A 26,111-nucleotide genomic window follows, 5' to 3' on the forward strand; every position below is an offset into this window, starting at 1 on the left:
TTAATCAAAATCTTAAGCATCGTTCAATTTGGAAGCTAGATAATTAAGATAATCGAGTAATCCGTAGAATTCATATATGGTCTATTAATTATTCTGAAATCACTTTTAATCAAAATCTTAAGCATCGTTCAATTTTGAAGGTAGATAATTAAGATAATCAAGTAATTAATTGGAGTATGCAATTAAGCTATTTCTCCTATCGTTTCTTTATATTGACAATTGACGAAGACAAAGAAGATTTTGAAAGGAAAAAATAATATTTAATAAAGAATAATCAATAATGGTGGACGAATCACAAGGCACCACATATGAATTTGCATGTTTCAAAAATACTTGTTAATTAATTGATATTGCTTTCGTCAAAGGGATCGTTGACGAAACCATCACTATCACGTGTCCAAATAAAAGTGATGCTTAGTGCTTTAAACACGTACTTGCATTGCCTAAACTTGTTTACTAAAGCACTATAATTAAACCCCGCTAATTAATCACAAATGTGCCAACTAAAGGGTAACATGGAATGAGGAGTTTGGATTCGACTTTGATTTGTCATCATATTAAACGCCTTAGATCGTCAAAAAAAAAAGTTCTATCAAATGAAATGGGAATCAAATTTTGGATTAATACATAAATGAGGATCATGACTATTATAATTAATTTCAAAATTTTATCTTATATAACTACCGTATTGATTCCTAGAACTTGGACACAGAATATATTTTAAAAAATATATATTCAAGGTCAAAACATACAATAATGTTACAAATGTAAAAGTCTTTAGTTATTTTTCAAAGTTGAGTCTACAATTCTTGAATTTGAATTACATTTCTCAAGTTATTCATGCATTTTAATTGGTACGTAACGGTGTAGTAGGCCAGATGTTAAGCAATCGATGTTTGGCTTTTAATATTTCAATATAAAATTTTCTATTATAAAAGATAATAATATTAATAATTCAATGTTTGGCTATTATTGTTGTTGTTAGAACAAGAAGAAGAAGAAGAACATTTCTAAACAACAAAATTTTTTAGATCAATAACTACAAAACGCGTTTAAACTTTGAAAAACAAATGCTGAAATGATATTAAATTATAAAATCAAAAATCTTGTCAATTTAGATAATTCAAATCATATTTTTTGATTGCAAATAAGCTCATGAGTTTAGATGTTGGTCTTTATAATTTGCCATGTTGTAGCACTCTTTTTTTTTTTTTTTTGAAATACTATGTTAGAAAATACAATACAACTATTGATAAATACAATCTACTATGTCTATTGAAATAAATCTCGACTCATCAAAGTTGAAGTCTAATAAATCTACTAGAATCTATTTCGACATATCAAAGTTGAAGTCTAGTTTAAAAATCTGAAATCAAAGAAAATAAGAAATTGAAATAAACTCTCACTCAAACCCTCGACTTCAAAAATAAAATTAAAAAAATGTATGACCTAATTCTTTTTTCTTTTTAAAGACGTTCATTCTTATTTAGATGAATAGAGATAGTATTTTTAAAATAAAACCCAAAATTTCAAACTGTAGATTAATGTAAACAACTTCTAAAATTTCTTCAAGTCAATGTATACATATACATTTGGCAAAAGGATAAGCTCAAATCAATCTTAGGTAAGCTATCGGCTCTCTTCTTAGCCTAAAGTCTTTTACAAATGACGCAATCCGCTGCCTACTGCCTCCCCTAAGGTGTCTGTCCTTCGATCAATTTTAGATTTTTTTAATTTAAATCCTTATCAAATTTTAATTAAATTACCAAGTCAATAATTAACCATTAATTTTAAGTTAGGTTACAGGCACGATTCACAGGATCTCTTTAGGGCCACTACCAACAGGCCACAGCGATTAGCTTTGAGATTATCATGACACTTTGTTCACAACTATTGGCCATTTCCATTTTTTTTTTAATAAAAGAAAGTTAATTAATTACGATAATTACAGATTTAATCTTTGTTGATCTCAGGGGACAGAGGACTAAAGCACTTAGCCTTTGATCCCACTAATTAAACATTATATATATGTGTTTGGATTGAAGAGGATTTTTTTTTTTTGCTTAATTTTTTACCATTTTTTATAGTTTGATTTTGTGACTGTATAAACCCATATCATTAAAACTTGGCACGTGTTCAAAGGCAATCCAGGCTTATGCTTTTGAGTCAATAAATGCAGTAATCAACGGACACCTGTTAGTTAATCAATTATTAATTATTATGCCAAGCTTTTTATGTTACTTTCCGAAAATACGAAAAGCTACAAAAATGTACTAATCTTCCAATAAATTTATCTAATAATTTAAAACGTTTTAGAAATATTTATCTGGATTGTGGCACCTTTTCCACAACAGAACCAAAGGACCGGCCGAACAATATACAGCACAGTAAATGCAACATAAAAAATAAGATTTCCATTTTTATTTTTTATATTATTTTGGAAACGATCACCCTATACCCAACAGCAATTAAAAATAATTAAAAACCTAATTAGTGTCAAATGACGTTGCCTTATCAATTTCAATTTTGTACGTATACGGTGTAGAGGATTTATCTTTGCTGATTTTGGTGACATATTACTTTTGATCTTATTCAGCTTATGAGTACACCTAAGCTAGGACTTTTTTACTTATTATTATTATTATTATTAATCCTCGATACATTGCATACTAATTTTCAAGAGAGGTCGTGTAACAAAATGAATGGTATATTAATTTTTTGGTACACCAAAATAAGTTACATAATGATAAAATGGCGATTCACATATTTCTATTTCTGTATTTTGTAAGAATTTTTTTATACCATTTATTGTTGGGCCTTAAATCGTTGAATTAAAAAGGCAACAAAACCTTTCAGCATATAAATTGATAGTATATAAAAATTTAACATTAGTATCTAAATTAAGATTAGATTATATATATGTAAAAATGTCACGTTCATGCAATGGTAGAATCATGATTTTAGCATGAAGAGGTCCAAATGAAAATTTATGTACTTGATTAGACTATAACATAAAATTCGTAAAATTAAGAGGCCAAACAGCGAAACTATAATGGATAGACTATAACATTTATTAGGTTATATAACAAAATAATGTAAAAAATAAGGGCGCCAAGTGTAAAATTCAAATTAATATGTAAATTTTCAATTTAGTTTTCTATTTTTCAGTATTTTTTTTTAATTGGTGGTGGCCAGGGCCAGCCTCCAATAATTTGCATTTTTCCCTTAACATTTTTGCCAAGCATGAATTAGAGTAATAAAAATTTAAAAGAGACGCATGTGGTAAAACAAGTTATGGAAGGATCAAAAGTGTCATTTTTCCATAATAAAAGTAATTTTTTTCCATTGCAAAAAAAGTCTACTTGTTATTAAAATTAGAACTTGACAATACAATAATACACAGCATTAAATCGAATTTAAAATTTGAGGACGTCCACATTTCAGACTTTTTTTAATTTTTTATTCTGTATTGATAATAAATTTGTCATGCTCTCTTTGTTTCATTTATGGGAGAGAAGTAGATGGGAAGCCGGTGAACGCATTGCAAGCAAGTGCATGGATTTAGTTCTTCCTTAGCTGCGGTTTGTTGATTATTTATGACTAATATATTTTCGGGTCACATCAAGCTGCAATAGGTGTCATTTACTTCATTAATCAGATAAATAAATAGGAAATGAATTTCCATGCGGCTATTGTTTTGAGGATTGAAGATTATTGCCACCAGTCTAGCATTACTCACCTATAAACATTGAAGTAAATTTTGATGATGTAATAATATAAAAATTGGCATTAGAGGTGCACTTTATTACTCATCTAATGGAGTACGACGGAACACATGTCAAGATTTTATTTGTCATATTATTTTATAAGTTCTACAATTTTATAAATAAATTCTTGACACACCCCGTCTTATATGTTATAATGCATGACAACACGCATAAAATCAAGACTTTGGAGCCATACACGACTTTCTCTACATAAAAAATAATGTAACGTTTTGTTACAAAATAATAATGTGTTATTTTAATTTGAGCTATGATTACGATCTCTTAAGTGTTATAGTTCACAATTTAAGCACTATCAAATAGTCAAATTTTTATGACTGTATATGTGTATATCTATAACGTCTAGACTACAGAGTACGGGACCCAAAAATATCATAATTGGACCCTTTAATGTGTATTGGTAAAATGCAAATGCAAAATTAAACTAAAGTAAAAAATTATCAAAACTGGCTATAACTATTGTTTTTCCCCACTTCGATCGAATTCAGTTTTGGGTTAACCGAGTTAGGGGTCATTTGAACTCGATTCAAACTTGTAATCCGATCTGAACATGATTAGAACGAATCGGATCAAATCAAAAATTCGGATTGAGTTCGAATAGAACAAAGCAAAGCAAATCAACGTGTTTCTCCCATAAACAAGAAGCAAATATACCATGAAGCAAGCTGTGGGTCGAGGTAGAGCAAGCTGCAGCAGCGATTGAGGTGCGCAGATCCAATCACGATTCGATTGAATCGGAGAAAGTACCACCAATCAAATTGGAAAAATAATCGAAAAGTTTGGATTCGGATCAAATTCAACCAAATCTGTTCACATTATTTGCCCACCCCTATGACTTAAATTATCGCCAATTTTAATAAGACTCACAGACTTACACTTTTACCGTTCCTTGGCAAAAGTCAAAATATTTATGCCTCGTTTATTTTTTGGATTGGAGTGGGAATCTTGAGAAGTGGAAATCCTTGGATTAGGAGTGTGGAGTGGGAGTGGGAGTAGGGTGTTTACTTAGACTAAATGAAAGTATGTATTGTCAATCAGAATCTTAATTATTTGTTTACTTTGTCTTGGATTGGGAATAAATTGTTTTAAATTATAATTTTATCCTTATGTACAGAATTATAATTTGTAATTAAAAATTAATAAAAAATATATTTGGAAAATAAAATAAATATTTTATTATATTTATAAATTAATAATAATTACTAATATTCTAATTATGTAAATCATAATTTTTTATTAATTTAAATTTAAATTATGTGAATAAAAATTATTAATAATAGCAACACAAATGAAATATTATTATTGATAATATAGTACAAAATTAATATTTTTTTAGAATAAAATATTTATTATTATTAATTGAATAAATAATTAATATTTATTAAAATTAATGTTTAATATTATTAATTTAAATATAATATTTATTTATTTTTATTTTATTAAATTTAATAAAATAAATATAATATAATTATTATTTTTAATAAATATGATATTATTTATTTTATTAAATATTATTTATTTATTTATTTATTTTTATAAGAATAAAATGGAAAGAGGGGGAGTGGATTCCCACTCCCACCTCCCCCCATGGGAGTGGAAATCTCACTCTCCACTCCAAAATTGAGTGAGACCCACAGATTTTCACTTCCACTCTTCTTTTTTAATGTAAGTAAATACTGGAGTAAAAAAAATTCACATTCCACACTCCCACTCGATAAAATAAACACTACCTTACCTTAAAGTCTTTTAACATTAAAAGGAGGGGAAGACGTTTGATTTGACAAAGCAACCTTTCATATCAAATGGCAAATCCTGAACAGAAAATTAGACGGCTAATCAATGATGGGTACCGAAATTAAGTTGCAGTAGGTAAAATAACCTATCTACTCGTTCTTTCTCAGGGCCAAACAAACAAGAAATAAAACAACAAAACCTAAACCGTGTCTCTCCAAAAACTTGCCGTCACTTTGCACAACACTCGAAACAAAAATTAAATCTTAATTAATAAAGTATTATATGTATTTCTAAATTTTATATACTTACCATAGATGAACAACTTCACCCTGTACCGCAATTGTACGATGCACAAATGGAGTTCAAACTGATTGTGGGAGCTTGCTATGTTACAGACTCTGTATGTAACACAGCAAATGGAGTGCTTCCACGCGTTGCAGGAGAGAGGAAAAGCAACCCAAATTACTTTGAAATTTGAAATCAAGTGACGATTAAAGATAAATGTTAGTGCTCGAGAACCTTTCTAAATTAAAAAAAAAAAAAAAATGAACAGAGTTGAAGTTATAAATTAATTGAACGACATTTTATATATGACAAATTGGTAATATCATTCAAAATAAGATGAACAATTGTTGTTCACTAAAATATTCCAAGGTCAAACCGCACTAATCTTTTATTCTTGCAGCTATTTTTGGAAAACGATTGCCCTCCGCCAGAATATCTTAGCCATTAATGCTGAAATTAAGTCTCCACAGACCATAAATTCAATTCAAAAAATGAAGACAATATTATCTAAATAATAATTTAGTTTTACTGGAATAAGCTCAATTTTTTTAATAAACAATGTTTTGAAAAAAAAAAATCAGAAATTCTATTTTCCAAAAAGTTGTGTATGATGTTTGTTCTGCTTCTGGTCTAACTGGTGTGAAAAGTCAGCTGAACTAACCAGTTTCAAAATGTATATGGAGCAACGACCCAAACATAGGTCACAGTACGACGCTGTTGAGTGAAAATAGAGAGGGGGAAAAATATATATATGCAGATTTATATCAAATTTTGACCATCGGTTTTAATTATTCCGATTCAATTTCCAAACATGGGTCAATATTGTTGCTGAAATTTTATGGGTTCTGACATGGCTCTTCCAGTTAGAAATAGACCACGTTCTTATTTGCAATTTTTTTTTAATTACTTATTTTGATAAATTCACAATATTTAAGTTTGGTATAAAAAAATTCAAAATTTTGATTTTGATTACTCAAACTTACCAATAATATTTCCATTATTTAAAAACTTTGTTTCTCTTAATTCATCAATCTTTTACATTTCCACATCATCAGTTAACGGATTTTAAAATCCGCGACTAATATTCTTAGCATATGCGAAAAAAAATATTTTCAATTTTCCTTTTATTGTACTAGCACAGCATAGGGAACAAGCACATGATTCTTTTATCTTTAATTGGATGAAAATTCATGTTTGTGCTTCAACCACATGCCCTAACCTGAAATTGTTGGCATCTCACTACCTAAGACATTATGAATTGATTTTATGTAGTGTTTACTTTCTGGAGTAGAAGTGAAAAGTGTGGATCTCTCTCACTGTGTTTACTTATAATTTTTAAAGGGGAGTGAGAATCTCACTCTGTGAGTCTCATCTAATTTTAGAGTGGGGAGTGGGATTCCCACTCCCATGGGGGGAGTTGAGAGCGGGAATCCACTCCCTCCTCTTTTCTTTTTAGCCTTATATTTAAAATAAAATAAATAATATTTAATAAAATAAAAAAATCATATTTATTTGAATAATAATATTATTTTATTTTATAAATTAAATCTATTAAAAATAATAATAATAATAAAATAGAATAAATAATATTGTATTTATTTAAATAATAATATTATATTATTTTATAAATTAAATTTATTAAAAATAATAATAATAAGCATATTTAAATATAATATTATTATATTTAATTAAAAATAATAATTTACATTGATTCTAAGTTGAAATTACTTAAAAATAATATTATTATACTCATAGAGAATTAATAATATTAATGTATTCTATCTTTATTTGAAAATATAATATTATTATATTTATTTAAAAATAATAGTATTATATGTATTTAATTAATAAAAAAAATTATTCTAAGAAAATATTAATTTTGTATTATATTATCAATAATAATGTTTCATTTGTGTTGCTATTATTAATAATTTTTTATTTACATAATTCAAATTCAAATCAATAAAAAAATATGATTTACATAATTAAGAATATTAATAATTATTAAGAAAATTATCTACCGTCCACCCGTTTTTTCATCTTTTTCAAAAATATACAAATCTTTTTTTTTTTTTTGCAGTGCTTCATCTGAAGTTACTTTTTTTCATTGGTCTACTCTTGTTATAACACCGTTAGAATTTTGCTGACATCATAAGGGTAAATTTGTCATTTCACAACGACACAATGATGGAAATGTGCAAAACAATATAATATCAAGTAGAGTTCAGCAAAAAAAATTTAGAATTGTGTATTTTTAAAAAAATACAAAAAAAAGGTGGTCAGTGAATAATTTATCTTTTATATTTGAGGGTAAAAAAGTCATTTACACAATATTTCGTTAGTTTTCTTAACGGTCTCCAAACAGAAGTGGAAAAGTGAAAAGAAATGTAACTTCAGGTGGATTCCAGCCAAAAAAAAAAATTGTGTATTTTTGAAAAAGTTAGAAAAAACGGGTGGACGGTGGATAATTTTACTAATTATTATTAATTTACAAATATAATAAAATAAATATTTTATTTTTCAAATATATTTTTTATTAATTTTGTAATTAAAAACATAATTCTTTAAATAATGGTAAAATTATAATTTAAAATTATTTTCTCCTAATTCAAGACAATTTAAACACATAAATTGAATTATAGTTTCAATTCTATATTCATATTCCAGTGGAAGAACAATCTACTTTCACTCCCACTCCTCACTCCTAATCCCTGGATTCCCATTCTAATCCAAAATGTAAACGCTCCCTTAATCTAATTCTCACATTCTTGAGCACTTCAAAAATTTAGCTATAAGGGAAATTTTTTTCTCTCAACTACAAATGGAAACATTAGAGAGAATAGAAAAGAATGGTTTGTTAAAATTTTATTAAAAGTATATTTTTAATCATTCTTTGGTTGAATAGTAGATTTCTACTTATTTCATAATTGAAATTAAAGATTTTAAAATCTTTGTGTATTATAAGAGTACGTTTTCTCTTTCTATTAAGAATTGATTTAAAAATGACATTTTGAACTAGCCTTTAACTATATTACATCAAGGTAAAATTCTCGAATTGATCTCGGACTAGACTATAGTTTATCGAGACATCTCTTAACAAATTTCTCATTCATCTATAAATTGAGTTTTGTAATCGATAATTAATTAATTAATTAAAACATCACACAATAAAAAGAAGACTATTGATCTCAACCAAAGGCACTATCAAAACAAAATATAGAAGTGCATGCATATCTTTTCACCCAATATTTGTTTCATCACCATATTACCTCAAAAAAATATGTAAAAAATAAAAATATTAATAAAAATCATTAGATTAGATTAGATGGCCCGTCTAAAATTGTGGATGAATTAGGAGGCTTAACAAAACAGAATCTCTAAAATAAATAAGCACATATCACACTCCATTAGTACCGCCACCACTAATGAGAAAAAATGAAGAGTCAAAGATTAGCAACGGCAGACCTAGGGATGGCAATTTTTCCCAATGGGATGGGATCCTGCGGGATCCCATCCTATTTGAGACGGAATTGAGACATATTTTTGTCCCATAAAAAAATTTAGGACGGAATTGAGACATTTTTTTATCTCAATTACATATGCGGGACGAGAGTTTGATTGACAAATTCCGTCACATCCCGTCTCATTACCGATTAAAAATGAAAAATTTTTCAATTGGGATGGGATCCCGCATGATTCCATCTCTTTTGGGACGGGATTGAGACATATTTTTGTCCCAAAAAAAATATAAAGACGGGATTGGAAAGTTTTTTCATCCCATTTGCATATACAGGATGGGACTGGGATTGGTAAATCTCATCCCATCCCGTCCCATTACCAACCCTAGGCAGACCCAATTTCCTAAAGTGACTAAAATACCCCCAGGTAAAAATCGTTTGACTTCAACACCCTCCCCCTTTCTCCGCTCTCTACTCCGACACTCGTATATAAATTTGAGAGCCACAGCTCCTTTTTGGTTTTACGAGGAACGCCCCCAAATCTTGTTCTCTCATTCCCCCACTTCTCTTTCTCCTCGGCCAACCAAAAGCGCGCAAAACACAGTCGTTTCATTCAATCACTCACCGTGACCACCCACCAAACAAAAAAAGAAATTTGTAAGTTTTTCGATAACTTAAGCATCTTGTTTATTTATCTCCAATTTAGCTAGCAATGTCTTCACAAATCATCATCAAGATCTCACTACTCAGCTGCTTCATCTTTCCAATTCAAATCTCCTGTTCCAAGTGCAGCCTCTTTTAATTTTCTTTATCTAAAAAGAAAACTTTTGAATCCTTCGACGAAGATCTAAAAAAGTTCAAATCTTTTCATTTGTTTATAATACATGAACTTCTCTTCTCTGTAAAGTCTCACGAAGAATGAACCTGGCGTCTTCTTTATAATATTCAAATTTAAACGTATTACTTCTTCGCTGTCTCCATTTCCCCTGCAACTAGTTGTTTTATAATACTCTTTGTGCACGCCATTTTAACGTCCGTTTTGTTTTTTTTGTCGAGGACTTTCAATTATTATTAAATCATTAAAATATACAAATATCCTCACAAATTGAACTAAACTATATATTCCGTTAAGAGATTCTAATTGGCTCTGCCGTCTTTTAATTGCCTTGATTCGCAGTGATCTTCGCTCTGGAAGATCGATAGCAAATATGGTACGTTAATGTTATTAACTCTTGCCCGGCATCTCGGCTGTTTATCGGTTTCTTGTATTTCAAAGTATCAAGTCCCATTTTTTTTTTTTTTTTTTTTTGGTTTTTTCAGTCTTCGTGGCCAAAAGTAGTGGCGAGAAAATGGCTCAATATACAAAGCGGAGCAGACGAGTTCGACTCCGATTACGCAGTTAAAGGTAAAAAATTTAATTTCTTACGTATATCTCGGGTTTTAATTGTGCCATTATATCGTTTGCGATATCGGATAATTACTGGGAGATCTTGTTTTTAATTTCTCTCTCTCTGACACTCAACAGGTAAAACTTGTGAGAGAAGAAACAGTTGCTCAGACGACGATTACTACGTCCTCGTACGGGAAGGTTTCTCAGGTATTTCTATTTATTTATTTATATATCGATCCGAAACGACACTGTTTTGATTTCACTGTTTATAATTGCGGTTCTCTCCGGTTACTGGGGGCCGGGGGACATCTCACAGCCGTGTGATTAGACGGCTTTGAGTTAACGATGGGACTTGTAAGAGTAAAACGTGAATGACCCAGCAGTGAATTCCTGGTTGGGTCCCGTTAGGATAGATTATTTGATTGCCACGTGGACGCCGGGAGACACGGGTACATCAAAACTAGGTTGATGTTTTCCGTAGCATATAGGCATGTAGCCTTTTCATTGGCTTGCGAGTTTTTTATTATATTTTATATTTACTTTTTTTTTTTACCTAATTGGGAGTTTTATTTCTTTTTCACTAAAGGCTGGTTGAAGGAAGCTGATGCGATTAGACAGTCAGCCATCGTCCCGGAGTCACCACCTGTCACCGATACCGTCAACCTCAAGTAAGTATTGGCGACTCCGTTTGTTGCACCCTTGAATTATTATTTATTATTATCTTTCTTGCTTAAAAGACACTTATACCCTTGTTAATTACAAATTACATTTTGTTTATTATTATTTTTTTAAAATTTTCTATTATCATAATCATTTTTTAATCGCTCTTTTATTTAGTTTTAATGGAAAATTAAGTGTAACTATACTTAATAAATGCCTAAAAGTATTCTCAAAAGTAACGTCTTTTTCTCAATTTTTGATCTCAAATAATGCATACTGCATTCCCTATAAAGATTGGGTTGGTTTAATTTGGATACTTGTAAATTAATTTTGTAGATAAAGAAAGAAAAAAAAAAGAGATTTGTTAAAACTAATTAAAGCAATTGGTTTCTTATGATTTGGGGTAAGGAGAAATAAAAAAATAACAATAATTGGGTTCTGTTTTGGACTTTACAGAACGTTCGTGGGGACATGGAATGTCGGAGGCAAGTCACCCCAGGAGGATTTGAACTTAAGAGATTGGCTAAAGTCAACTGCTCCGGCTGACATTTATGTTCTTGGGTAGGCGTTGCTTACATTACAAATTAGACCAATTTGCTTGATCTTCTTGTTTTGTATTGACAATTGATGGAATTTTCAAAGTAATGAGTGGTTTGGAGCCCTACTCTATCAATTTGTCAAACATCTGCTGTTCAAAAATTGGAATGAAAATGATCGGACGCACCGTTTTTTGTGCCACCTTATCATGCTTCCACAGCTCAACAATAATTTCCCCACCAGCACTCCACTTGCCCACCATTTGTTTTTCTTCATTTTTACCCCATCTTCATTCAATTCTTTTGGAAGTTTCATTATATATTATAATACTGTAATCCCTTCTATGCTGATTGATTTTGATAGTTTTACTTAATGTGTTATTTTTCGCATTAGGTTCCAAGAAATTGTCCCTCTAAATGCTGGCAACGTACTAGGGGCAGAGGACAATGGGCCGGCTGCCAAGTGGCTCTCTCTTATTCGTCAAGCTTTGAACGGCAATAAGACTGACCAAGAACTTTCTCAATATTACAACAATGCCACTTCACCACAGACTGACCAGGACCAGCAAGGTAGCTTGAAGCCCAGAATTAGCTTCTCTGACTTGCTATCATTGGAAGATGAACTTGGCCAAGAAGATTTTGAAAGATTGTTAAGTTTGCAATCAAGTTCAAACTCTTCTGAAGAAGACTCGCCTAGCTCAACATGCAAATCCGGCAGCCCTATGCGGCGTCGTTACTGCCTAGCAGCAAGCAAGCAAATGGTGGGGATTTTCTTGTGTATATGGGTTAGAGCAGATCTTTATAAACATATTAGCAACTTGAAGGTCTCATCTGTTGGCCGTGGCATTATGGGTTATCTTGGAAACAAGGTGAGTCCGTTGTTCTTCTGCTTGGTCATATAAAAATATCAGTAATAAAAAAATCATTCTTACAGATATTTTTGTTAACAGGGTTCAATATCAATTAGCATGACATTGCACAACACAACTTTCTGCTTCGTCGGTACGCACTTGGCCTCCGGAGAGAAAGAAGGTGATGAGATCAGAAGGAATTCAGACGTTGCACAAATATTAAAGAGAACAAGGTTTTCTCATTCATATATAGATCCCGCACAGCCACTCCCCCCTGAAACCATATTGGAACATGAGTGAGTATACTTTTTTTCTTTTTATTTGTTTCTCTATTAAATAATATTTTCATTTCCTTCTTTCGGCTAAAGACTATTTTCTTTTATCCTTTTTCCTTTTCAATTTAGTGTAATTTTTTGGCTCGGGGATTTGAATTATCGGCTTGCAAATGGCTATGGTGACACACATGAACAGCTAAAGAGAAATGACTGGCAGGCACTTCTAGAGAAAGATCAGGTAAGAGACTAAATATGTGAATTAGCAAGTTATCACATTTTAATTGATTTTTGTTATGTTGTTGTATGATATTGCCCCAAGCAGTGTTGTGGATTAATAATAATAATAGTTACACTTGAAAGGTCTAATGTTTATGTGTATTTTGTTTCTTGACAGTTACGGTTAGAGCAAAGAGCTGGTCGAGTATTTGAAGGCTGGGAGGAAGGGGATATATATTTTCCCCCAACATACAAATACATCACCAATTCTGACCATTACGTTGTTCAAACGTCTAAATCTAAAGAAAAACGACGCACTCCTGCCTGGTAAGATTTCAAATTTATCTGCTTCATCCTATCCAGCATCAATTTCAATTAATTAAATGGAGAATCGGAACTAATTTAATTCCAAGTTGGCGGAATCTAGAGGTTTATTAAGTCAGAAGCAAGATTTAAGCTGCCTTCATCATCTATTCTCTTTAAATAAATGTTTTACTTATTGTCTCTGCAACTTGTTAGTTGTCGGAAACTAACAATAAACTAATCTGTGTAATTTGTTCATTACTTGAACATGAACCTCTGATTGATAAGAAAATGTAAATTAAGGAAACCGTCATTAATATAGTTTTATCATCTTCTAAGTCGTTGTGCTGGGGACACTGGGTATCAAATCAAAACAGTGGGAGCTGACTTGTGAATGGGATCACATAGTGTTTGCAAGACTTTCAAATGTTTTTTTAATGCCTCTTGTTTTCCATTTTTCAATGCCAAATTGATCAGCCACAATTATTGTCATAAAAGTAATCAATAATCATGTGAATACTTTGTCTTAGTGACCATTTCCGACGGAGACCATGTGAAAAATATTATTAGGCAAACATCATCCATCAAGGTTTCATATTAATATAATTTCCTTAGTTGATTTATTTAAGTCGGCAAGTAAATGGATTTCCTTTCCTCCCACTAAAATATTATCTATTGCAACATGCACAAACCGACCATGTTTATTGTATGACAACACTTTGAATATGTGATTGCTTACAAAGATTTACAAGCTAATCTGCAACAACTTTTTGGACACAATTGCAGGTGTGATCGGATACTGTGGAAAGGCGAAGGACTTAAACAATTGTGTTATGTAAGAGGAGAATCAAGATTCTCAGACCACAGACCAGTTTATTCTTTCTTTTCCCTACAAGTAAACTCAGCAAACAAGCCTAAGCCTCGCACCATTAACCCCAAGTCCTGCCCGTTGAAAGTTTCAACAAACAGTGCCTTATCATCCTCATGCGTGGCCAAAGTCCAAGCAGAGGAACTCCTGATATTTCCCAGGCCACAAAGCTACATGGACAAAACACACAGTTTCTGACGAGAGAATCCTCACAGTGCAATAGTGAAATTACAGCTGTGAGATAGTCTGGTAACTCGGCACAAGCACCGAGATAAGCATTGTCCCTGCCTCTTTTTAGCTGTTTGGGACGGCATGTCTGGTGGGTAATGATTTTCATATGGAAACATGTATAGGCTATTAGCTCAAGGCAATACCGTGATAGATCAGAAGGAGAGATATAATTAAACTTAAATGTGGGACTGGGGTGCATGCTTGCTCGTGGCACGCATGATGAAGATTGGGGTTGCTGTAAATATATGGGAAGTTAAGAGCATGATGATTGGATGAGTTGGTAATGGAGCAGGGGAGTGATTTATAAGCCAAAAAAGGACATTAAAGAAAGGAATGAATATAGAAGCGGCTGGATCACTGGGCACAGGTGTCACACGCATTTGCATTTTGGAACTAATCAAGTGTTGCTCAGTTCTGGTTAAGTGTAAGAGAATGTGATCCAGCTTTTTGCAGAGTTATTTTACTTTTTTTTCTTCCTTTTTTAACTTATTTTGTTTTTGGGTAGAGAATTAGACAGAGACTTGATTGAAGGGGGGGAAGTGTAAAAATCAAAAAGGAGGATGGCTTTTATGTAAGAAAAGTTCTGTTGCAGAAAGAACTGGGATACAAAAGAGGGTGTCTAGAGGGAGCATAGATGTGAGTTGATGGAGCATTTGTTCCCTAAAGACTTGCCTCGTTTGTTAGTTTTGTTTGCTATTACTGTATCTCATCCATCATTGAAAAATTTTGCAATTTTCAAGTTTTCTCAGCGTGTTTGTCAATATACATCATTCAATTTGTCTTATTTTAAAAGCATAATAAATGAGTTATCATGCATTAGACTTAATCAATAATGATACGTTCATAACAAGTAACACAAAAAATAGCATATACTCACTCGAATATAAAAAATAAGTTCATAACAATTTGTCTTATGTATTTTTGTATTAAATTTTATGTTTTTTTTTTTTGTAAATATAGCATTATTCGGACTTAATTTTATGTACACAAACTATAATAGCTAACCACTAAATGTACACTATTCCCAGAATGAATCCCTCGAATTCCTTCTGATTAGAATTCTCGCATGATCTGAATTTTTTCTGAATAAAATTCAATCAAGTAATAAATAGTTAATAAATTAAAAAGAAAAAGATAGTTAAATTTTAGGAAAATTATCAGCCACATATCTTTAAATGACACTCGTATCAAACGTGTGTGAACACTTTTCAAGTGTATCACTCGTATATCCTAAGTTTACAAAACACTTCGGCCGTCCACCAATCCATTAACTTCTGTTAGAAAGTTAACAGAATTATGGCAAATTGACTATTTCGCCCTTGAAACTCAAAATGAGGTAAAAATATAAATTTACCCAAAAAATTAACGTAAATTTTCAATACACAATTTTTTTATTTTTTTATTAATAATACATTTTTTATTAAAAAATGAATTATTAATGGTACATAATATTAACAATTATCTATAAAAAATATCCATATTATACTATAAAAAATTATTAACAACATATTATTTACAATTATACATATTGTACCATAAAAAAATTCCAGTTGGAGCTTGGAGAAGTAGATTTTCAAAAATTTAGGTTAAATTTTGGAAGAGTAGATTCGGTTGTAAAGTAGTTTTTTTTAGCAATTATTAACAATTATCTGATAAATGGGATGACATGTCATTTTTATTAATATCTATCATATGACATGTCATTTTTTAATAGATAAATGGGATGACATGTCGTTTTTGTTAATCAAAGTTTCGTTCATCTTAAAAGACTAGATTACCCTTATGATGTCAGCGTTTGCAAACGGAAGTTAACATATTAGTGGACAACAAAAGTGTTTTGTCAACTTAGGATATACGAGTGATACACTTGAAAAGTGTTCACACGCGTTTGATATGGGTGTCATTTAAGAGTATATGACTGATAATTTTCCTAAATTTTAATTATACACGCGCACTAAAGAACAAATAGCACAAGATATTTAAAAGCTCAAAAGTTATCTTAATCCAATTCGTAAGCTCTAGTGGCTCGTTTACTTCTCCATAGGGCAGGAATTGGAATAAGGTGAAATTAGAATAAATTGGAATCGGAATGAGAAATGAAAATCAAAATAAATTATTTAATTGAGTTATTGAAATTAGAATCGGAATGTGTTGTATTCTCATAATGTGCTTACTTTATCTTAAAATCAAAATTGACCATTGCAAATCATTAGAATATCCTTAATTGCAATTATGTATTTGTTCATTCACAAAATAAATAATAACTATTTTTAATATAGTTATTACCATTGTTATTACTGTTACAAATTATTATATTAGTAAAATAAATTATTACTGTTACAAATTACTATTACTATAATTATAATTATAAAGTAATAGTAGTAATAATAATAATTGTTATTATTGTTGTTGTTGCTATCATCATCATCGTTGTTATTATTATTATTATTTATTTAAATGAGGTAAAAAAATTTAATTTTATTTAATGGTAAAAATGTCGATTCATTCTCCCTTCTTATTCTTCTATTTTTATTCTCACATCATAAAAAAATGAGTCTCATTCCTCATTTCATTTTTTTGGGCCCCACCCAAAATTTATTCCCATTCTTTCATGTTTTTTGGTAAGTTAACGATATTTATGAGTATGGAAATCATTTACATTCACTAATCCAAAAGCAAAAGGTGAACACATCATAAATTTCATGTGAGGAGATATTCAGTTATTGCACCTTAACCAAGGGGTATTTTTGGAGGGATCATCAGGTGCTATTAGCGTCACACCTTAATTTGAAGCCCATGGTTAATATCTCTCGAAAGCCCATCATTTGTTTAACATCCATGTACAGCTGCTGGTTATCTTTCCACCCCACTTACCTTCTAATCAAACCCACTAATTAATACGTAATTTACAGTTAAGTCCGTATTGTTTGTCTAAATCAAATATGATATTCGTAGTTTGCAAAATCAATCGAAAAAATCCCCTCTAATTTCTCTTTTACAACTAAGGTCCATTGACTGTCAAGGCTGCCTTGAAGAAAACATTCAAATTATTTTGATATGAAATTAAGTTGACTATTTTATTCTTCTAATATACAAAGACATATAAAAAAATAAAGGTTAAATATTTTTTCTAGAGTCTTGTTTAATGTTGAGGTGTGGTAAATTTTAAACTATTGTTACCATAGAAAAAAACTGAACTATAAAATAAAATTAAGGTATTTGTGCAAATATAATTCTTAAACAGTAATTTTGATAAAATTAGTAAAGATATAATAAATTTTCATCATACAAATATAAAATCAAATCAACTTAATTACTAAACTACAACAGTTAATGTTTACCATATACTTTCTTACTGTAACTTCTAAATTATAGTTGTCTAATTTCATAAAAACACTATAGAAAATGGCCACAGCACGAAGCTTTTGATAAGTTTTGAATCATAGTTTCAAATAAGCCTTGGCATTGTTTTGAAATTATGAAAATTATTCATTTGAGTTTTAAAATAGCTAGAATACCTCAGTTAATTTAAAAAGTTTTAATTTGCCCCTAATTTAAAAATTCAATTATCTACAATTTATTAATCGTTTTGATTTCATAAAAGAGGATTAGTAATACCAAATGAATAACATAAATAAACAATATATATTTTTGGCTATAAATACAATAAAATAGGGGGAAATGACTAAAATTACAAATGATCTTCAATGTTTGGTTTTTCATAAAAAACATTTGGGCAATTATCCACCAATCATTCTTTTTTTCGCACATTTTAAAAAATATACATTTTTTTTTATAGAACTCCATGTGAAGTTGTCATTATTTTTACTCCTCCATTGCCGTCTAAACTTTGTTAGAAATTTACTAATGTTAGAAGGTTAAAATTGTCATTTAATTTTAACAAATAAAAAAGACCCTACATCAAATAAAAAAATTCAACACCACAAATTATCAAAATGAAAATCCTTTAATTCAATTGAAAGAAAAATGCTCGACCTTAACCCTAACTCAAGAGCCACACACTACCAAAATCAAAATTAAATTTTATTTAATTTATAATCAAATAATAATAAAAAGGTGCATGATTGGTGAACAATAAACAGTGGCAGTAACTTGGTGTGGTGAGGCACGATGGAGTGAACTGATGATGTGGTTTAATTCTAATTTTATTTTTTTATAAATAGTAATGAATAAATAATAAAATCTAAATTATAAAAAATTAAATATTAGTATAAATAACAAATATTAAAATATTTAAACAAATATACTATGAAATTTTCAAGCTCAACTAACAAATTGGAGTCCTAAATTACTATTTAATTAGGTCTTATTCAAAAGGGCTTGGCCCAAAATTTTTTATATTTATCTAATAAAACAAAAATTAAAGCAAAAGCTAAAGTTATAACATCCAAACTTTACTAGGATATATTATCAAATTTTACTTTTATTTAAATTTTTTATTTTAATAGATTAAATCAAATTTAGAAACTAAAAATGTATTAGTTATTTAGAAATTTTTCGAGGATTGGGGACCTCAGGGATTCATTTTTATTATTTGGAGAGAGAACGAAGATTCCTTTAAGAAATTCTTATGAGGACGGGGATATCAATCCCCTCCCCTACCCTCCCCATTGCCATCCCTAGTGGCGGGGTGCAATGTTGGCATATTGTGATTGAAAAATCTTAAGAAGAGAAGAGGTTGCAATTTTTATTTGATTGAAAAGAGAAAATTTTTTCGAAAAGAAGAGATGAGACTACAATTTCTGTTGGAGAAAAAGAAGAGGCTAACCATCAAAAAGGAAAAAAAGAAGAAGAGGCTGAATTCGGTTTTGAATGAGATTGAAGATTATTAGCTTTGTGTCTTGTTGCTAATGATGCTTTTACTCTTTTTTTCCCTAGTGCTTTGCTTGAATTCTTTTAATTCTTTGGTTTAGTGTTTGGTTTTATTTTGGTTAGGGGTGGGCAAAAAAACCGTGGTTTTAAAAATACTAAACCGAACCGGCGGTTTTTTCTAATTCGGATCGGTTTTTATTTAAAAAAAACCAAAATATATGATTTGTAAAAAAAATCGAAATGTCGGTTCGGTATTCGGTTCACTTAGCTGAACCAAAAACCAAATTAATTTTAGATTTTATTCAAATCGACATGTGTTAAATTTTTTTTTATAGATCCAAATATTGAGTTGGAAAATACCTAAAGTTGATGTTGATATTGATGAAGATGGGAGAATGTTGTTGGCGTTTGTTTCTAAATTTTCTTTTTATTTTGTGTTGTAAGATGTAATTATTGTTATTTTTATTTGTCTTTACAACATTATGATTATGTTTTTGTAGATGAAGTATTGGAGTTTGGTTATGTATTTTGAAATTTTAATATTTCATATTTTGTGAGTACCTTATTAGTAGTTAGTAAGATATTAGTGATAAAATGTGTTTTGAATACTTTGTATTTATTGTTAATATTTGTAATGAAATTAGGAAGAACTAATTATTGAAAAAAATTATTACATTCATGAGGCCCAATGGGCTAAAAATTTGAAATTTCAAAATAGGTTCAATAGGCCCAGAACTGAAAAACCGAACCGATCCGAAAAGATCCGTTTGAGTTCGGCTCTTATTGAGTTCGGTTCTTATTCGGTTCTTTTGATAAAATAACCGATTTAAATCGGTTCTACTTAATTTCGATCCGAACCAAACCGTGCCCACCCCTAATTTTGGTTATTAGATTGAGTTTGGGATTAGGTTTGGGTTTTAATTCTTTTAATTATTTTTTGTTTTAATTTTGGTTATTTTGTTTCATTTTTTATTTAATAGCTAAATTGCAAAGAATAACCAAAGTCATCTAATTTTTTGGCCATTCAGTTAGGGTGAAATAGTAATTTTATATTAAAATGGTAAAATAATCATTCTATTGATACTCTGATAAATTCTCTCACGTAGTTTAGATGATAGTGAAATAATGATATATTTATAAGATTTGGATGAAATTTTGCAAAGAAAAAAAACTGTTTATTTTTTAAGAAGCCGGAAAAAAAAGAGAGGTGCTTAGTGGATAATTGAATTTAATTCAATTTGGTGGCTTTCCCTTTTTGCCTTGTAACAATTGGAATAAAAAATCTTAGTGGATAATTGCTTTTTCTTTTTTCAAATTTCATCACTAAATTAATTATATAAGACTCACTTTGGGTGACACATATTTTGAAAAATTTAAAAAAAATGACATATTTTTTAAAAATACTCGAGCAAGTGACAATCCATTAACGTTGCCTTTAACTTTTACAGGAATAGTAAATTAATTATAAAATGATACTTTTGCCCCTAAATTAATTATAAAATAACGCTTATGCTCCTGTAATAGTTACAAAATTACATTTCTATCCCTACAATTAGTTATAAAATATGTTTTTACCCCTAGTCATTTTTTTTAATTTTCTAAATAGAAAAAAATAAAAAAATTACACCTAAGTATGAGTAACATTTTTTTTTGGTTAAATCAAACAAATCTTTAAAAAAAAATTCTTGTTATATCAAACTTTGCCGTTAAAATTAATAAGAAAATTTTATTTGATTCAACAAGAATTTTTTTTTAAAAATTGTATGATTTAACAAAAAAAACCTGTCAATTAGACTTAGATGCAATTTTTTTATAATTTCTTCTATTCAAAAAATAAATATAATTTAATAAGGACAAAAATATATTTTAAAACTAATTATAGGGATAAAAATATTATTTTGTAACTATTACAGGACAAAAGTATCATTTTATAATTAATTCTAGGGATAAAAGTGTTATCTTATAATTAATTTATTATTTCCATAAAAGTTAATATTAAAGTTAACAAAATATCACCTATTTGAGCATTTTTAAATAGTTTTAGGGTTTGGATATCTTAAATCAGCTCTAAGGTAAACCATCCATCACAACCATTGGATGCACTCTGTCACAATTTTTTTAAGTTTAAGTATATGCATCCAATAGCTGTGATGGATGGTCTATCTTAGAACTAATCTAAGGTAGCCACTGCCTTTTTTAAATAATATATCACTTTTTTTTAAATTTATCAAAAACACGTGTCACCCGTTATATAATCATGCCCGGACGACACCGCATAGAAGTGCAATTTCCACCCAGTCATTAAGTACAAACGCATCCTTGACTCGACGATGGGAACTCATTGGCTCGCCCACGGGGGCCATGACGCATCCACATCACTTTCAAGTTTCAAACTGGCGTAAAGCTAGACAGTGAACGGACAAGATCGCACTGTCCAATTTCCACGTGTACGGCAGAGATCATGCTCTACGGGTCCTGAATCGCGATCGTGCAGGGCACCACCGTCTATATCATCAGCTCACTCCTCTTCAAACACACCAAAAACCTTAAATATCTCAATCCGATAATAAATTAATAAAAGCATTTTCTTCTTCTTCTTCTTCTTCTTCTTCTCTTTGTCCCACTTCTTAGATCTCGCCGGAGATCCTCGTCCGTACGATCCCCGGCTGTCTTTCCGTCGGAAACTTCCTCATTTCCGATCATAGATCATACGGCCATTGAGTGTATCTATTTACAGGTACTTCGAATGAGTATCTCTCTCCATCTCCGTTTTCATTTTCAAAAGCCTTAGGGTTTAGGGTATTATAATCTTTGTAGATAAATAAAGGATTGTCTTTTTCGATTTAAATGTTCATCTCCACTGAGTGTCACACTTGTACGGTGTTTAGCATATAAACATTTTGATTTTAAACATTTTTTGACATATATATATAATTTACAGTTACTTACTACTCACTGAACAGTGTGTGTTGATTTTTTCAATACAGTTTTTGTTGATAATATTACTGCATTTGGCAGATAATTTCAGTCTATCTAGTGGCGTTCTAAATTTTCGAAGATTGATTGTGTTTTTTGCAGTCAGTTATTTGGTATTTGACGTCGAACAATCAATGGCCTCAATGGCATGGTATACATTTTGAAGGGTGTGAATATATATAGCTGTTGAATCTAACAGTGAAACGAGGAGGAGCTTAAAAGTAACTTGAAAGGAAGTTTGACAGAAAAGTGGCAAAATGGTATGTTACGCTTCTTTCTGATGACATTTTGATTTGAAGTTAAAGTTTGAGTGCATATTTCAGTAATCTGAGAATTGTGATGTTACTATTTATGGATATTTTTCAGTCTTTACACTGATTGCATTTCCTACTTGCATGGTTGACATGGTTAGATTACCAACACTTACTTGATTTGTATAATCACTTGCTCTGGGAGGACAAGGTAGTGGGAGTTAACATTTTTATGGTCTAGGTTGTTTTCACCCTGCTTATCAATTCATGTAGAGGGTAAGTATGTCTCTAACAATCTTGAAGGACCATGGGTGTTGAATTTATTATTGATAGTTATCTTTGAAGTTAATTCCGGTATCTCTTACTCTTTGCATGGTGGTAAAAGATTTTGATGTAACCATTTTTTTTTTCTTTTTTTTTTTTGAGCGAGCACTTTTAAGTGACTCCTAGTTATTGGTTTTGACTTTGGCTGGCAACAGAAGTAGTTTAGAACTAAAGCCATGAGTGGGAAGATGGAGAAACAGTATGGTATAACACTGCAGGTTAACTTTCTAACCATGAATTTTTCTTTGTTTTCTTTGGTCAGCTTTTATCAGTAAGTATTAGAACTAAAACAGTTGTACCGATTGGATAAGGAGCGAGAGAGCTTTGATGGTATGTTTGTCATAGTTTAGTTCATATTATATTTTAATGATGTGTGTTGAGTGCTTCCATTGTTTTCTTTCATAATAATCATATCATGGAACCTTCTTCTTTAAGTAATTATAGGGTTACTTTCCTCACAGAATCAAGGCTTTTGGATGGCAAAGGGTGCTGAGTGTTTGAATGATGGTGAGATGGCCTATGATAATTCCTCTAAACTTGATCCAAAGCGTTCTCATCAGTGGTTCATGGAAGGTCCTGAGGCCGAGCTTTTCCCCAACAAGAAACAGGCAATAGGAGTTCCAAGCAGCAACCTTTTTTCAGGATTGTTAAACTCGAATGTTCCAGCATGGGGTCATACTTCCAGTTTCCACTCCATCTCTGGCCCTTTTGGTGAACGTTTATTTGATTCTCCAACAACCAGAGCTGTCAATCTTGATGATCGAAATGTTACTTCAGTTACTGCAGAAAAACTTGATCCTGGAAGAAAGGATTTATTTGGTAATGATTCTTCCTTTGGTCTATCTATGTCACAAGCACAGGAAGATCATAGGGGAGGTCTTAGTTATGGGATTAGAAAAGTAAAGGTCAGCCAGGTTAAAGACTCGGAAAATGTTATGGCAGTATCAATGGGACATGGCTATGATACAGTAGATAACAATACCATATCAATGGCCCATGCTTACAACAAGGCTGACGACAGTTCTATATCAATGGGTCTTGCTTATAACAAAGGTGATGCTAATATTATGTCTATGGGTGATACCTTTGCTAGGGAGAATAACATTTTCATATCAATGGCCCAACCCTATAACAAGGCGAATGATAACCTATCGATTGGTCAGACATACAAAGAGAATAATGATAGCCTGCCAATGTCTCATTCTTTCGGCAAGGAGGACAATGGTATGATCTCTATGGGTCAAACCTACAACAAGGTAGAGGAGAATGCTATATCAGCAGGTCACATTTATAACAAAGGAGATGACAGTACCATATCAATGGTTAACACTTATAATAAGGATACAAGTAGTTTATCAGTTGGACAGTCATATAATAAGGGAGAGAGTACTATCATTTCCTTTGGGGGGTATGATGATGATGATGCAAATCCCTCGGGGACGCTGTTATCTACTTATGGGGTGATGATTGGCCAATCTTCTGTCAATACATCAGAAGCATTAAATCAGAAAGCATTTGTTAAATCAAATGCTGATACACTCATGTCTAGTCAACATGTAACCATCTCTGGTGCTGAAAATAACTCAAGAAAGAAAGAAGACCTAAAACCATCTAAGAAGGTCACTTCAAACAACTTTCCTTCAAATGTCAGAAGTTTGCTATCGACTGGTATGCTGGATGGAGTTCCTGTTAAGTATATCGCCTGGTCACGTGAGGTACGTATTTAGTGCTTAATGTTCATCTTCTAGATTAGCTTATTGCGATAAGTATTTAGTGCTTATTGGTCATCTTCTAGATTAGCTTATTGTTTGGTGACATGCTGCTTTTCTTATGCTTGGTAGAAGGAGCTCCGTGGTGTTATTAAAGGTTCTGGGTATCAGTGTAGCTGTCAGTCCTGTAATTACTCAAAGGTAGTTTATTCATTAGCTTTTCTATGAAGGGCAGTTTGGAGCTTGAATCTTGGCTGACCAACTTTTTCTTATAGGTTATTAATGCTTATGAATTTGAGCGTCATGCTGGTTGCAAAACGAAACACCCAAACAATCACATTTATTTTGAAAATGGGAAGACTATATATGGGATTGTCCAAGAGCTAAGGAGCACACCTCAGAATATGTTGTTTGAAGTTATTCAGACAATTACTGGCTCCCCAATCAACCAGAAGTCCTTCCGTCTATGGAAAGGTAATGCGAGCTATCTAATACAATTGTATTTCTTTTGCCATTTTGATATTACAAATTTCCACTGTTTTCTGATGGAAACAGAAGAAGAAGAAAAGAAAAGCCTTATTTTTATTTCAAAGATATTTCTGTTGATTCACCATATTACCTTACATTTGCTATTCCTGCTCTTTTTCAGAGTCCTTTCTAGCTGCAACCCGTGAGCTTCAGCGTATATATGGGAAGGAAGAAGGGAAGCAATTGTCATAAAGCAGCTTTCCCCAAATTGTAAGTTAGGATGTTTTGTTTTGTGCATAGGAGTGGCTTTTTTGGCAACACGTTGTACTTGTTAATGGTGATTGCACCACTAATTAAAGGGCTTGAATTTTTTTTCTTACTCCTAACTTGAGGGTTAGGGATCATTGTGAAAGTAGGATATCAACCTTTGAGAAAGAATGTGACCTTCTTATGGGTTTATTAGATCATAGCAGCTAATTTTCTGTAACTGAATCTAAGGTTAAGAATGAAATTGCAATGTTTTCACTTCTCATCAGAAAGGAAGTTTATGAATGTATTCTGCGATCTCTTATCCAACGTATATCCTTAATAGTTTCTTTTTCCATTCCAACCATGGAAATCATGTTAGAAATTGTAGGTTGTTATGACAGAGAATAACCTGAGCTCTTTAGAGTTGGTTCTGCAGAAGTCAGCATCACCAAGTCTTTTCACGGTTAATTAGTTTGACACAAGTCCTTCAATCTAGTTGGCCAAATTAGCGGCGACATTACTAATCCTTTATAGTAAAACTTTGGAAAGTATTTTAATGGTAGAAAATCATTTTGTTTTCACTTTTGTTGTCTCTGTGTTTTCCCTAGAGCAACAACATTCAAATTCACTGTGGTAAGTATGCTTTTGGTTATATTTGCTAGATTGTTCAAAGCTACGTGTATTAACTTCCAGATTATAATTACATAGT

General features: G+C 31.0%; 2 protein-coding genes across 5 annotated transcripts; both read left to right on the forward strand.

Annotated features, from left to right (window-relative positions):
• Window positions 1–9,803: 9,803 nt before the first annotated feature.
• On the forward strand, window positions 9,804–15,332 carry LOC18039882 (type I inositol polyphosphate 5-phosphatase 8). The gene is made up of 11 exons (XM_024181480.1): window positions 9,804–9,919; window positions 10,440–10,473; window positions 10,583–10,667; window positions 10,788–10,859; window positions 11,239–11,320; window positions 11,769–11,873; window positions 12,243–12,717; window positions 12,799–12,995; window positions 13,104–13,212; window positions 13,369–13,517; window positions 14,280–15,332. Exons 2-11 carry the CDS (start codon window positions 10,471–10,473, stop codon window positions 14,557–14,559), a joined length of 1,557 nt encoding a protein of 518 aa, XP_024037248.1. The 5' UTR covers window positions 9,804–9,919; window positions 10,440–10,470; the 3' UTR covers window positions 14,560–15,332.
• A 6,392-nt stretch (window positions 15,333–21,724) lies between these two features.
• Window positions 21,725–25,910, forward strand: LOC18038510. 4 transcript variants are annotated; one of them, XM_024182407.1, is made up of 7 exons: window positions 21,725–22,162; window positions 22,504–22,661; window positions 23,132–23,194; window positions 23,438–24,691; window positions 24,818–24,886; window positions 24,961–25,159; window positions 25,335–25,910. In XM_024182407.1, the coding sequence occupies exons 3-7, from the start codon at window positions 23,153–23,155 to the stop codon at window positions 25,403–25,405; spliced, it is 1,635 nt and encodes a 544-aa protein (XP_024038175.1). In that variant the 5' UTR covers window positions 21,725–22,162; window positions 22,504–22,661; window positions 23,132–23,152; the 3' UTR covers window positions 25,406–25,910. The 4 variants fall into 4 exon arrangements, with proteins under 4 accessions (XP_024038175.1, XP_024038176.1, XP_006429012.1 ...); XM_024182408.1 differs by having other exon boundaries at window positions 24,821–24,886; XM_006428949.2 differs by lacking the exon at window positions 23,132–23,194 and adding an exon at window positions 23,239–23,306 and having other exon boundaries at window positions 25,335–25,748.
• The last annotated feature ends 201 nt before the right edge of the window (window positions 25,911–26,111 follow it).

This window comes from Citrus clementina, unplaced genomic scaffold (assembly GCF_000493195.1).
Source record: "Citrus clementina cultivar Clemenules unplaced genomic scaffold, Citrus_clementina_v1.0 scaffold_6, whole genome shotgun sequence".
Lineage (NCBI taxonomy): Eukaryota > Viridiplantae > Streptophyta > Magnoliopsida > Sapindales > Rutaceae > Citrus > Citrus x clementina.

Excerpts from the sequence above, each read along its gene's own strand:
- LOC18039882 (XM_024181480.1), top strand. Across the intron at positions 12,996-13,103 it reads GAAACCATATTGGAACATGA|TGTAATTTTTTGGCTCGGGG; the intron begins GTGAGTATACTT and ends TTTTCAATTTAG. Across the intron at positions 13,213-13,368 it reads CACTTCTAGAGAAAGATCAG|TTACGGTTAGAGCAAAGAGC; the intron begins GTAAGAGACTAA and ends GTTTCTTGACAG.
- LOC18038510 (XM_024182407.1), top strand. The coding sequence starts at position 23,153 with ATGAGTGGGAAGATGGAGAAACAGTATGGTATAACACTGCAG. Across the intron at positions 23,195-23,437 it reads AGTATGGTATAACACTGCAG|AATCAAGGCTTTTGGATGGC; the intron begins GTTAACTTTCTA and ends CTTTCCTCACAG. Across the intron at positions 24,887-24,960 it reads AGTCCTGTAATTACTCAAAG|GTTATTAATGCTTATGAATT; the intron begins GTAGTTTATTCA and ends TTTTTCTTATAG.